General features: G+C 37.1%; 1 protein-coding gene across 4 annotated transcripts in view; it reads left to right on the top strand.

The window, feature by feature from the left end:
• Window positions 1-15,117, top strand: part of LOC106530626 (H(+)/Cl(-) exchange transporter 5) — a 37,354-nt gene that overhangs the window by 3,665 nt on the left and 18,572 nt on the right. Inside the window, exon 1 of one of the 4 annotated variants that reach the window (XM_014026285.1) lies at window positions 10,170-10,310. The exons of 2 other annotated variants lie outside the window; for them this stretch is intronic. Coding sequence is in view for 1 of the 2 variants with exons in the window: in XM_014026284.1 (XP_013881738.1) it covers window positions 11,816-11,870 (55 nt within the window). In the remaining variant the exon portion in view is untranslated. Of the gene's footprint in view, window positions 1-10,169; window positions 10,311-11,767; window positions 11,871-15,117 lie in introns of those variants that run through there. One more of the 4 variants, XM_014026284.1, reaches the window with a different exon arrangement.

The following is a 15,117-nucleotide window of genomic DNA, read 5'->3' on the forward strand; positions in this document are numbered from 1 at the left end:
GGCAAAAGCGGGTCCAACCCGTTACTAGAGTGGTGTATCTAATAAAGTGGACGGTGAGTGTATATGTGTATAATTTTTTTTTATCAGAGTTTTGTTGATTTGTTTGTAGAATAATCACTGGTTACCCAGTTTTATGAAGGTAACTTGTTCTGCAGGTTTCTCAGCTGCTTTGTTACAATGGTATAAAGTAGAATTCTGGTATTCTGCTTCAATTTAATTTTATTGTTTTAATGGGACAACCTGGTTTCCAAAAATCAAAAAATAATATCAAAGACAAAACTATTTAATTTGGTATGTGAATGTATTTAAAGTTGGCAATGAGATTTAGAGAATGGTACCAGGGACGCCACCTGAAATCTTACCTAGGTTGCTAAATTAGCTCAGTTTCCTAAAGGCCCTGTCACACTAGACAACTTATACCAACTTATGAAAAATGTTTTATGTCTAAATTGCAACTAAGTTATATATTTGATCAATTTGTTATTACTACATTATGTACACGCCGAAAAGAAGATTCCTGTTGATTTTTTTAATTCCATCTTCAACGTAGCCGTCTTTAAAATGTTCATTAAGTTGTCTAGTGTGACAGGGTCTTAACTTGTGAAAATGTTACAAAAAGGAGAACAAACGCTTGACAGACGAACAAACTGTTTGAATGGAGTGCGCGCCCAGTTACAAAAATTGGGAGGCGCCGTAACTCCATGCGGGGACAAAGAAAACATCTTTATATTTAAGAAAAGTGCCCTAATACACATGATTTTACCCATTTTGTCACATAACTGGCCTTCTTTTCTTTTGAATTTGTCTCAGCCAAAGTAAAACAGGAAGTGACATCAAAGGGTAACTCAATAAAATAAAATCCTTGGGTCTTTGTTTATTAAAATAATATCATTTAAACTTTAACTCTTCTTCATCTCTCTTTGATAGAAACTCAAAATAATGTAAAGAAACAGATTCTTCTCTGCAGTCGGTGTTGTTAGCCATTGTAGCAATGCTGTGTTTACATGCAGACATTCCCCTTTGACATCACTTCCTGTTACTTCACATGCAAATATCTCAACAACTGTTTATCTCAGCGACGTCAAATTTGTTTTGCGATTTGATATCAATGTTATCTTTCCAAAAAATGCATTCGTGTTTGTCTCAAAAATTGGATGTCACAGGCACTTTAAACCCTGCCTAATAACAGTGATAGCACAAATCTTTCAGTCCACCCACCGCCCTGACTGACCTCCAGGGTCAAGTTGACAAACATGATTGTTTCAGCCACGCAAAATGTTTCCTCCCCCACTCTTCAGTGGTTGTTTCTCAAATGAACAAGAATAACAAAAAGTTGAAATGGCAAAAAGGCAAAATTCTGTTTTACAGTAAAAGTATAAAATTATTTTTAAAGAAATGTCATCCCACAAACGACAAGTAATCAAACACAGTCAAGTTAAAATTTGGACACCCCTCTGATCCCTCCCTCAGAGAAGACATTTGATATCTTCTAAACTGATAACAGGATTAGTTTCAGCTTTAGTGAACAGATTCAACTTTCTGTTACACTATTGTTTGTGTCTCTGTTATTCTTCAGCTCATATAACACTTATTAGGTTATGTTCTGTTTTATTACGACAGTAGTTTGAAGTTCTAGGAGCTGCGACCCATTTTATTTGAATTAGCTTACTTAAACATCTTTTCACCATGCAGCAGTAGAGTGACTCAACAGTTCTGCTTATGTGTCTGATCAGGAAATGACTGGTTTCAAGGCTTGAAGTGTTTAATAATTAAAGAGGATCTTTTTTCTCTTACATTAGCTAAACATTGCTGAGAAACAGAAATACAGCCTGAGAGAGGTGCTTGTGTAGTTAGTTTTCTGATAGGTTATCATTGACTTGACTGTGGGTCACATGCATTCAGCGAGCGGTGCTAATTATCAGGTCAGTGTGTTGKTTGGGAACGTACTGTATTTGCTCCTTTTTTCTGCATTCCCCAAAATGAGATGAAGTAAAGTGAAGCGTTGAAGTGAACCTCGCTGTTAGCAGCGTTCTGAGAAAAGTCCTGTGATTTTCTTATGTTTCTCCTCTAATCTGGAACAGCTGCTCTYCCTGTTTCTTGCCCTGTCTTGCTTGGTTACAGATGATGTCGTCACCAGATTATTCAGTTTGAGGAAAGCAGCTCAGTACGTTCAGACTTTGCTGCTGTATTTTAACGGCATCATTAACACTGTGATTAGCTCTAAAAGTGTTTAGATACCAGAAAGTGGTTTTGTCTGTGTTTCTTTTTTTTTTTTTGAAACTTGCTTAAACTATTTGATTCAAATCTGCATCTTTGGAGCTAACACAAAAGKGACTATAGCGTAGTTGATTTAATAGATGGTAATAGGTAACAAGTTTGTGCATAATGTTATTTACAAGTTGGACCAAGTGGCTGYAACTCTTTCTTATCATAGAACGATTTAGTGTCAAACTCTGGCAGGAGATATGCATTCCTTCAAGGAGTGCTAGACTCTAATCTTTGTTTGGTTTCTTTGTTTTTAATCATGCAGCTCCTGCTCATTTGTTGCTGAGTCACAGATGTTGATTAACAACCTTGTCAACTTTCTGCAGACAYTGCAAAACACAAATTCCACTTCAGCTCCTCTCAATATAATTGTAACTGTTTAACAGCTTAGCAGAATGTAACAMGATATTAAAACCTGATCCCAGTAACACATTACAAACTGAGCTGCAGCTGCTGATATTAGACCTATAATAATACTACAAGTCTGTAGTGTGTTCGATAGRGGTGCGTCGATGTATCGGCACYGATTTCTTTGATTTTGGGAKATCAGAGATCRTCCGATATTTGGAAAAGATCGGCTTTTTGTCTACCTCTATGAAGGTCTGAMAATCAGCCGCTGTCACCTTTTGCTCTGCTATGAGCTCTACCTCATGTCCAGTTAAAACAAGTTYGTATTGTTTCAAGTGGAAGTGCACCAAAAAATTCAGAATCGATTTAAAATATCCCAAAATGGATTTTCAATAATAAAGCAAATCCARTGGCCKTCAGCCTCCAGTTTGTAACCTGACGTCACCAGGCAGCCRGTTCTGGAACGTATGCATGCGCAGAAAAGCACCAATACTAAGAGAAAACTACAAAAATGGAGGAAAGAGAGATTCAGCCAGCCATGTCTTTATTGAAGGGAGAGATTTAAGCTCATTTTTGTTTTTTACAGGAGTTTGAGTCTGACGTGAGCTTCACTGTGTACAAGGTTTGCAAAATGAAGATGAAGCAATTTGGGAAAACGACAAATGTGCGGGCTCCCATTATCAGTTTTTTTAACAGAACTTAATGTTAGTTTCTTCATCATCAGTGACTTTTTTAAAGAAGTAAATCTAGAGAATAAGAAAGAAAAAGAAGAAAAAGGAGAAATGTCATGGGAAAAATTGAAAAAGAGATTAGAAGAGTTCCGTTTTGATTTTGAACACAATTGTGGCCCCAAAAATTAGTATTGAATCATGAGATAGTAAAATATTCCCASCCCTGGTTRTTAGGATATTGTTCAAAGTTTTTCTATAAAATAAGATTGGAACGTTGAAGGTGTATTGTGGCATTATAACACCTGTCAGAGCTATTYAGGAAATAGGWATCGGCCAAAATCTGAATTGGCAGRTCAGACTTTTWAATGATCTGTGMTCGGACAGAAAACTGCAATCAGTGCAGCCCTAATATTAGAGGTAACACACTCTGTACGCAGTCCAACTCTTTTATTCTGCCAAGTATGGATCCAAACTGTGTTGTTTTATTGCTCCGCAAACATCAGCTTTATTTGTTTGTTTTGAATGAACAGTTTTGGTGAAAAATTATTCTTATAAAAAACAACTTCCTAATTAGCTTTAGGTCCAAAATACAGACTCTAAAAGCATTTAAAAGTCAACCAAAGTTTAAGTGCAAAAAGAAGGAAAAGAAATCTGAATACAGTGAAGCTCCGCAAATCAGCATTTCACAAATTATAGGCTCAGTCTTTCGCAAATTTTTTCCTGACTACTACTAATTAGYGGTTAACATTTTACTGTATAGTATTGCGTGGCGTGTAGGTGCTAACTGTTGCGCTCTCCTATTTTTTTGTTTGTTTATTTATTTGGTTCTTACTGCATTAAGATGCCACCTAAATATACTGTAGGCTTTTTTTGGACCACATCCAGTGTTTGTGTTTTTTCCACGATTCACTCTAAGAATGTAACCCCCCACAAAATTTGGGGCTTCGTTGATTTCTGTAAAATGAAGCCATACCAGAGTTCTGCTCACCGATCAACAAACAGAAATAAGTCTGTGACGTTTCACAGCCGCCTATCGGCTCTTAAACACAGACTGCACGACTAAGTAAACATTTTTTTACATTACTGTTATCAATAAAAGCTGCCTGTGATGGTTTATACAGTATATCAGCCTGTGATTGCTGAGATTTATGCCTGAAGGGCATAAATCTCTGCTGATCTCTGCTGATCTGTCAGCAGTGCTTCAGGCATAAATCAGACGCTTTAGTGGAGTTAAACCCCCATTTTATCTATCTTATCTTAAATGAACTATTAAACAGCATTTTTAGATTTCTTATAAGTAATATCGAATCTGCTGGTTACTAGTGATGTCACGGTCTGCAGCTGCAGCGAATCAGGTTTGACACCATGCCAACAGGAAGCAAGTCTGGAGACGAGTTTAATTGATTGTCAGCTGTTTGTGTTGTGTCAGCTCAGTGTAAGTGAAGAAACTCTATCTGGTTTTTCAACTTGACAGCCACAGAGGGTTTTAAATGACACACAAAGATTTTGTGAAATAAAGTCKTAACCTTTACAGAGTAGGTTCTTATATGTGGTTCAGACAAAAGAGAACTGAAGTAGTTCGTTTTTACTTTCAGGGCCTCAGGTTAACTGTATAAATCTTTGTCAGGGATTCAAAAGGATTTTGGCTTAGCTGAGCTTTTTATCACCGTTGTGCAGAGCAGAGTCATTGTTTACGCTGACTAAAACAATCACAAGTTTAGTCTACAGATATGTAAAAAAATGAGTCAACAAACAACCTCTCTCYTTAACTGTCCTGCCTATTTTGGTGCATGTTTTTTGTATTCCTTCTTGAACTCTAGATAGTTCCCACATGTCATACTTCCTACCTTGGRACTGGCAGCGCTATTTTGACAGTGGAAAAAAAAAAATCAAAACTAGCTTTGCCAATGACCTATATAATATGCTGTAGAACGCAAGTTATTGAGCTTTCCACTCCATTAACTGTGCGTGAGTGAAAATGCCATATGGATTGTATATTGTTGGGTTCAAGTGTGTAAAAAAGGCAGTAAGTCATCAAAGCAAAGTTTCYGTTACCTCCCAAGTATTAAAAGTGTTGAACGTGGGTTAACTTTGTGACTTGGCTATGCCGGTCATGATAAGTGAAGTGAAGTGAACTTTATTGTCAATCAAGCCATGTAATAATACAAACAGATGACTGAAATTACGTTTTTCCAAGCTCCAATGTGCAATATTAAAAACAAAAAGTGACATACTAGCGGTTAGTATTAGCTTCCCCAATTTTTTAAATCAGTTTAGAGGTTTAGCGTCAGCGGATCTAAGATTTTTGTTTAGCAGATTAGAGGTTAGTGACACTAACGGTTTGGTTAGCATTAGGGATGCACCGATATGAAAATTTCAGCCGATATCGATATTCGATAAAATTATTGCTGTTATGGCTGATAACCGATATTTACCATTATTACACAAACACACAAACTATATTATACATATAATATATTATACTCACAAACACACTTGGGTCTTTTTTTGATACCGTAAATTAATGACCAGACCTCTGACATGGCTGCCTACTTCAGTTATTCCTGGCTGTGCGGTGTCACTAACACTATAATGATCAAACATATGCCRCTCAACCAACCATCTCCCCTCCCAAAACAGAAATACAAATCTAAAAAGTGGGAAATCAATATTGGACATGAATATCAGCCCAGTTTTACATATCAGACCAATACCAATATTCTAAAAAATGACCAGTGTATACCGGTATCAATGCTGATATATCGTGCATCCCTAGTTAGCGTTAACYGCCCCTAACTTTTAAATTGTTAAACGGAAACTAAGATTCATGTTTAGCAGATGAGAGGTTAGTKAAGCTAATCTTTTGGTTAGCTGTGCCCACCACYGGGAACAAGTTTTTGGGCTGCCTTTTGTGCTGTTGAGCAAGCTTTCGTTAAACAGTTGTAATCATTTGTGTAAGCTGATGCACAGGGACTCATAATGTTGAGAGGAGAGTGTGTTGAGGCCTGGGAGGGGCTGCTACTTTAAATATTGGTTTRTGTATTATATTAGTTCACAAGAAAGTTGTCCTCGATCATCAACAGTTATTATGTATGTAAATGTTACAGCAGCACACAATCTACTATTTGGAACAAGCCATCATTTGTTTACCTGGTTAGATGATATATCCTAACAAATGACTAASCCTTTTTTTGTCTCAAACTCAAGGTTTCCCATGAACTGTTTTGTATAAACCCTTAAGACTTGAGTCTTAAGTAGTTAGAACATGTTTTTCTTTCCTCTCWGTGTTTCCTCTTTTACTTCCTGTTCCATAAAAGCTTGGGGTGGTAATCTTTAGCCACCTCGTAGTTTGATTAGTTTTGGTGAATAGAAAATWTTGATGTATTTCAATTATATTGAAACTATAATGACTATGGTTTATTTTACACAAATACGTATTTAAATATTTTCATGCCTAACAGAGTGCACAGTATATGAGAAAACCTTAATAAGGAATGTATATTTTTAGTTTTCATTTCTCACATTTCAGAAAAACCTCATTCGACTTTTAAACATTCGCCGTGTATCTTTTTATTGTCTTCCTACTCGACRCTACAGGGCTTGGTAGACTGCAGTTCTGATGGCTGTGTTGTTGTGATGATCTCACTTCCTAATTGGTTATCTGACAAGCTCCCAGCAGAGCCAGGAAGTCTGTGTGTCGTTGCTACCTTAGGCAGTTAAAAAAGTTATGTGCTTATCTAGATCTGTGCTTTGACACAGTCCTGTTTCATAAGTCTTGGGACTGTTTTGACTTCAGTTTGGTTTTCCCAACAGCACTTGTTGTAAAACTTTATTTATGTATTAACTTGGTAATATCCACAGATGTGTCCTTTTTGTGTGCATTAAATTGAGTAGGGCTCTAGTTATAGAAATAATACAGTATTCTCTGATTGGAATGAGATGGACCAGTATGCACCATKTAGACCCACTCTAAAGCATTTGGATGAAAAGAAAAATCTACATCAACAGCTGCTGTTATTGGAAAAAGTCCTGGTTTATTTCTTATATTTTATGCCCATTTTTCACTACAACTGGTAAAAAGGCAAATCAAGGGTCATTGGAGCATAGTGACATACTGATGAGTACAATTTCATGAAATGTACTATTCTTCACCGTAGTAACCCAGGAGGTCTTTTGAATAAATATATCTGCTTTTGTCAAATGTCCATATTTTTTTAATTTTCTGATGCATTTGCCAGTGAATAAAGCAGGATGCTACGTTCAGAGATAATTTTTATAGCTCTGGGTCAGACTCTGGCTCCAGCGTGWAAGGCTGATTGGACAAGTTTTCCATTGTTGACRTATTTTAATTAATTTGTAAATGAAAAGTTTCTGCACTGCTATATAGTCGTAAAGCCCTCTATCAAACTGGAGTTKACCGCTCTGAACATTTCACTCTGATTTGAAGTATGCACATTTGAAGGATTTGAAGGATGCACATGCTTTTCTTTTTTGTTTGACTTGCATTGCTCTTTATACTGCATCATAATCTGTGCTGTTTAAACAGGGTTTATTGTTAATAAATGTAATGGGTTTATTGCTCCTTATGTTGACTTAATGTCCGCTATCTTTTAATGTTAGCAGTGGACAGCTTTACTCGCTTTACCAGATTCTTCACTCTAAGGTGACAACAGGTAATAATGATTGACAGGCTATGAAACATATTTGTTAAGAGGTCACAGTGTTTATCGGAGAAGGTTACAAGTGGTAACAATTAAACAGAAAAGAAGGAAAATACTGGGAATGCTGTAAATTTAAATGACCCCATGTTATCCAAAATGTCATGTGATTCAAATTCTAACAKCAGTAGATTCTAAAGAATGTGGGTTTGACTGACTGAAGGTCACCCAGAGACATTTTAAAGCCCTAAATTTTTTATTTTATCTTTCAGTCAGTCATAACTTTGTCTTTTCAGTTATAAACCTTCCTTTAGGTTCATGCATTAGCAAATTTGTCCACATGCAAATTGCACTCTCGGCATGCATTTTCACAGTTTTCCTACCTCAGAAATGCTCAGTCACTTAGCACTATAGAGACCATGACAATAGAGACATTTTTCAGKKTTTTTTTTAATGTCTGGATCTTTTTATCCTGACTCAGTCACCATTACACTTCAGATTTGARCTGAAAAAGTGAATGATTGAAAGAAACCAGTGAAAGGTCAAAGACAAATGAGATACAATTGTTTTGGTAGAATCTATAGYCAAGCTTGGAATGTTCCCTCTTTTGTGTTTGTGTTGTTAACAGAGTTACTGTCACCACCTAGAGGTACAACATGGATATTTTTCCTTTTTTCGTGAAATACCTATTTTGTGTAAATTTGTAACGAGCCTGAGGTACTGACACATCAAATTTTAGCTGCAAATATACAAKATTGTGTTTGCTAAAGTCACTAAGATGGCCAATTTGAATTGGTTTGAGTCCAAAAGTTATTTAGCTATAGATGAACARTAATTCCTTTTTGAAAGTTTCCTTATGTGTAGTGGTTCATGTAATATTTTGCTAACTCAACATGCAAACACACATGGCTAAAACATAAACATTGCTTTTTTGCCATCCGTTGCAGCAGATAATCACTTCAGAGAAGCACATGCTGTCTTTATTCAATTTCCCTKGACGTAATAAATATGATTTAAAATGTACAACCGGGCAAATTAATGACCATCAGTGACGTAAGCRTGTTCTAGAAGTTTCTGCATGTCGTCAGCAAGCGTCATTTAGGTCACAAGTCGCCCATTCCCATGCTGATCAGACCTTAAGAGTTCAAGGTTCTGACGTTGTGTTTCTCTTCTTGTCCTCCTCTTCACGTGCTTCCGTACAAGTCAAGCAATGAGCGATACACGGGGTGTGTTTTGACTGACAGCACTGCAGGCATCTGATGAGGCGAGTGCATTTAGGGGGAAAAAGGGACTAGAAGTCWAAAAATTAGAGAAGGATGTGAAAATTCTGTGGAGCTGTAAGAGTTTGTCAAATGTTCTCTTATCCTCCACTTCCAAGATGCACGCTCTAAAAAATAAAATATTTTGGTCCCTTTTGCACCATGTGTTTGGAGGTAAATAAATAATACCACTTCCAGTTAAACCCTCTAATGGAATAAATGTGATCAGTAACCATAAAGCATCTGCAATGGACTGACAAGAAGACATCAGGGGCAGCAGAGAAAGGGTGCTCTCGCTGTTCTGGCAAGATCAGAGCCTGTATTTATCAAACTTCTTAGCGTTGAATGTTGGACTTAAGTGGTGAGAATTTCCTAAATTTACTCCTACTTTCAGACTTAAGTGTAATTGCCAGTTATTGAAATTCTTAAAGCTACGAATCACCCTTATTCTCCCAGATATTTTAGACTGCTCCAGAGGACTCTCAACTGGTTAAGAGTTGCCACCAGGGGTCTGAGATGGACTGGAAAGACTACAGCACTGTCCTCAAGAATACACTGCATCACATCAGTTAAAATGTACAGAAGTAGCCAAAATAAAGTGTGGAAAATGRGTTTAGGAATGCAATAMACCTACAGAAGAAAWTAAGGAAAATAAATTAGTTTAATRCCGGTKTGCATAATGTTGGACTTAAAGGTGCATTTTTCTGTGCAGCTTTTGGAGAGAATATTATATCTTCTTTTTCCACAGTCAGATGGTCAGTGAATGCAGCACTTACATTCTTAAAAGTACTTCTAAGAAGTTTGATAAATACCTTTAAAAACATGATAGTTTTGGAAGGCAAACAGCCAAGTTACAACCTGAAAAGCAAGTCTCTTCTCCATCTCAAAAAAAAAAAACAAAACAAAACAGTGTGGCCCACTTAAGCTGTCCCCTCACACCTGCAGATTGTTTGAGTAATTGCAGGTGAGAATTCTGCCTGAAAAACAAAATACAGGGAGTCTGGTTGTGCAGGAAGAAGGCAGCTGCCATGTATCTAAATATTATCAGATTAAAATCACTATAATGGATGTAACTCACACTCGTTTGCAAGTGATCTAGGAGCTGAAAGGTAAGATGGTGATAAGTTGGCAAAATTATGCCAGAAACCTAAATATTTTTTTACATAAATGCAGCTTTATTTTGTGTCAAGTTAAAAGTTATAACCGTAATTCCTGGTGTCGTCTTGGTCCTTCATTTAGTCAGTTGGAAGGAGTTGTTTAAAAGGATGTTTTTGGACATTTGGTCCAAAAACATCCATTTATGAGAACTGTTAGTCTCACTATGAAGCAGTTAAAAGAACCTACGTGCTTGCTTTCACAATTCTAGTGGAATGCTGTGATAACGCAACACTAAAGCCTACAGCTGTCTTATTTTTTTTTTGTTTGTTTTGTGGAATTCAAACTCCTTCAGATAGACGTGCCCAGTCTCAGCTTTAGGGACTAGAAAGCCTTGCCCCTTTGGGCACTTTGTTAAATGCATTGTTCTACCTGGAAAGTATGTCAGTGTTACCAGGTGAGTTTCAGTCACTTGTTTATAAGGCCTGGACCACCGTATCATTTTGAAACTTATCTAAATGTCTTGAGTTTTTCCTGCTTTTTGAAAAAAATATGAGAAATTTTTGCACTCTCTGTATCCATGTATGATCTCTTTATGGTGTTATGCACGTAATGCAGGACTTGCTTCTTCATTTTCAAACTTTGACCTGAAAATCTTGACTTGCCTACCTTTGGTTACTTTACATCCCAAAGTGTATCAGGACACCTAGCCCCTTGCTAGTGTAAAATGTAGGGACAGGGCTAGAGATAGACGGACAAATGGGATGTTGACTACTTAAAATACATTTTTAAAAGTCAGTTGACTATGTTCATGCATAYTTAACCAATCCTTAAATAGGTCTAAAAATTCTTATTGGCCAAAAGAAAATCTATGTTGTAAATTGGCCGTTGGTTGCCCTGATTTCTAGAGATCAGTATTGGCACTGGCCATTTAAAAGAAAAATGCATTGGTCGACCTCTAGACAGGACTATTTACTCTAAGTACGTAGTACTATATCTCAGCAATGTTGACATTTCTTTGTGTGACATTTAGAAATTTGTAGKTGGAATTTCATCATGTTTTAAAACATTTATCAATTGTTGCACCTGAAATGTAGCAAAAGCCTTGAGTGTTTTCAGTCTTTGCTCCCCAGAATGGACTGAATACCAAGTAAACTGTTTTTGGTACACAGCTCTGTGTACAACACAACCATTATATTTTCCCTGACAGCCATCTGGGTCCTGCTTAGTTCACAAGGYGAAGGCCCTCGTAAACATACACAATGTATGATCTCATTTTTACGCAGTAATCCACCTCAGCCTGTCGGCTCCAAAAAGCATTACTCAAGACCTGTAAAAACAAAATCAGCAAATCCTCTTCCCAGACCGATTAGCAAATCATTACTCATTTTCAGCTAACRGTGGGAGGGATCTGCATGGGTTTATTTCCTTGACGAGTTTGTAGGAGGATCAGTGTTAGTTTCAGTTTGAGTTGTCACACTGTTTGTGGATTCTGGGAGTTTGTGGCCAAGTATGAGAGATGGGCTGGGAGTTCTGGACCAAGCAGCTGGACGAGGAGGAACTAGTTGAGAATGGTGAGCTTAATACTTTTATTTTTAAACTCTGATCAGAAGGGAGCTATGGTTAGAAAGGCTGTTGTCACATCTTGTCCGACCGCTTTCTCAGATCATGCCCGAAGAACAAGTTGTAGGTATTTTTTGAATGCGTTCAGTGCAGCTGCTATTCTGTGTACTTAAAGTCTCTTAAATGACCTAAGTGTTGCTTCTGAACATAATGACCTTGTGTTTTTGCTGATGTCTTTACCTTTACTGCAGTAAAGTTTAATTATTAAGAACATTTACTGCTTATCAAGCCCTGCATCATGTGATTTGWGTCTGAGGCAAAGGAGTTTGCCCTAGGAAAAACTTTGTGCACAGCTGTGTAAGTTTGTATTTTACAAACTGTTCTAGTAAAACCAATTTGTCATAAAATCAGAGCACTCATCTCTCTGTTTGTTGTGTACTTCCTTTTGTTGTTCTTCAATAGCAGCTTTAATTTTTAGCTACAGTTGATTTAAAGCACTTTCACTTATCTTTTATATATTTGGCTGAAAACTGTGATTWCTCCTTTTGAAATTTTATAAATGACCAATTTAAAAAGTAGCATTGGTGTGAATGTGTTTTTAGCTTACCCAGCTGTATTTTTTTCAAGGTTTCTAAGACTATTTTGACTATCCATGTATTCTGTTCAAAGGGCAATTGAAGCTAATTTAATTGGACCATATCTAATGTTCAAAGTGGACACAGTATGACTTTTCTTCACCTGTTGCAGGGGAGTTGGTGGTGCCTATCATCAACTCCTTTTTTTTTTTTAAAGTTTTTATATTATTTCTTTAGAAGCTGCTGCCCCCGCGACCCGACCCCGGATAGGGGGAAGAAAATGGATGGATGGATGGATATTATTTCTTTATAACTTACAGACTTGACTCCCCTTTTGAGCAATACCAGTAATGCTGATCATGAACCACTGGACAGAGCTCAACGAAACTCGGATAACAGTCAAACTGATTCAAGATGGYTGCTATAGCTAAGCAAACTTAWCAAACACARAAATGGCTGACTTTAGGCAATTTCACAGAAATAAGGCTAACATTTRGCATGGTAGTAGCTGAGCATCATCCCTGTTTGGTGGAAGGCTTTTCTGTGTTTATCTTCTAAGCAGGCATCTGATCTCATAGGTCAGTATCGTACAGTGCAGCACATTCACTCACAATTTCTCAAGAAAGTCCCATTTTTTAGCAGCTTCTTGCCAGTTTATAAGGTCTACATGTCACCTTTTTATGGTTTGTTTTGATATAAATAAAACTCTTTTTGCCTGGGGCATCATTTTTTGCCAAGTTGAGAGTAAAGGACTTGCTTTATGAGGAGAGTTAGGCATATTGAGAACCATGGCCGGTCCACCWAAGCTGGCGTTGGGCAATGGTGGCAGTGATGGHAGTAGAGTTGATAGCCKCCTCTAAAATGCTGTAGTTGGTGCRCCARTCYTTACTACCTATCCAAAGGATTTTTCACAGATGATGCTAATGGAATATCTGAAGTGCTGTAAGTGGTCCAGSTTTCTGAGGTACACAGAAGAGTAGGTAGCACTACTGTTTTGTAGACCAGGATTTTAGTCTYTGTGAAGAAGTCATGTCTCTGACTSTTTCCTTTAGCCTTGAGAAAACCCTGCTGTCCCAGCTGAGGTGATGGGGAATTTCATCATCAATGACTGGTTTAGATGACGAGAGGCTGCCAAGATATGGCAAGTGGTTGACATTTTCCAAGACAGTGTTGTCAATGGAGATTATTCCATGTATGAAACTGGTCACAACAAATTATCTTAGGTATATATTCATGTTTACACCAATGTTACCAGCCAAATGGAGCAATGCAAACATGTGAATAACAAYTTCTTTTTATAGAAGTTCAGACATGGATTGACTTGATTTCCCTTTTCCACTCCATCATCCCCAGCACTAGTTACAGTATTGTTTTCATTACATACAGCTGACTAAACTATACGCTTTAGACTGTTTTTAGTAAAATGGAAGTTGAAAGAGTTTTGTAACAAAGTCTGACGTGGCAGTTAAAACCTAAACAAATTAATCACTTCAGATTGGTCAGAATGTTGCCGGTTTTGCTGAGTTAGTGCAGCATTCAAGCCCCTGAGGGAATATTCTTTGCATGACTATGTATTTGCTTTTGTTCAGTCACTTCTCAAGCAAGTCTAACTTGCCAGCTCAGCTATCAGGTGCCTCAAGTTTCAATGCTCAACAACATTCCTCTGCTGGGTTACACTTATTTGTAGTTTGACAATAATTTTCAGTTGGGGAAAATGTGAAGGAATCCTGTCTAATGCTGGCATTTCTGGACCTCTGGAAATGTAAATAGATTCTGAAACATGCTTCCTGTTACAAATCAGCGAGGTYAAATATTGTTAAAGTGATTACTTTGCCAAGTCACATTTTTTAGTAGATGCCATCAAACTTTCCTCAGTTGAGCTTTGATTTATTAAAGGTAATTCTTAGAATATTTCTGTCTTTATTCTGACAGCAGACCCCAGCTCCACCATCTTTTCCCATTTATACTRTGACTTCCAATCAGGCTGGAATAAAAAGCTTTTATTTAATCTTGCACAGTTTTATTATCATCTGTATAAAGTTTAAAGTAAAAGGGTACAACTTCCTGTGTGTCCAATTTCCATCTGGTCCAGGGTGTTTGGTTTCTGCTGCAGTCTGATGCTGATTACTGACTGGATTACAGATGTTGCCTTAAATTCAGCCTTTGTTGTGGATGCTCAGAGAAGAGCTAAACTTTGCCTCATATCTTTGTGTGATTTTTTTTTAACCACAGCATTTCATCATTTCATTATTGTTAAAAATATAATTAATATAATTATAGGTTTTCTCACTACATGTTGCAGTTTTGTGCAGTTTTCTCTTGTTCATCCTTCATCTACAGCCATAAGAGATTGATGGCCTTTCTTTGTTCTGTTTTGAGATCTTTGTCAATTTGTGTGCTTTTTGTTTACTTCCCTGATCACTCATGAGGGAAAGTCTGAAAGAGGAGTWCATCTAGACTTTTGATCCTAAAATTGAACTCATACTTGACAGAGAGCTGGATATTTGGTACCTTCAAATCTCAAAAACAATGAACTTTTGAAGAATACTGACATTTGACCTCSTGGTAATTTTGTTTCCAATTGTATTTTCATTAACTGAGCTATAAATTTTCTTCACTACCAGGGCTACTGTGTTGTACTAAAGAGACCATTTAATGAGACAGAAAAAAAAGAGTATATATA

The sequence above is a fragment of the Austrofundulus limnaeus genome, unplaced genomic scaffold (assembly GCF_001266775.1).
Source record: "Austrofundulus limnaeus strain Quisiro unplaced genomic scaffold, Austrofundulus_limnaeus-1.0 Scaffold540, whole genome shotgun sequence".
Taxonomy (NCBI): Eukaryota; Metazoa; Chordata; class Actinopteri; order Cyprinodontiformes; family Rivulidae; genus Austrofundulus; species Austrofundulus limnaeus.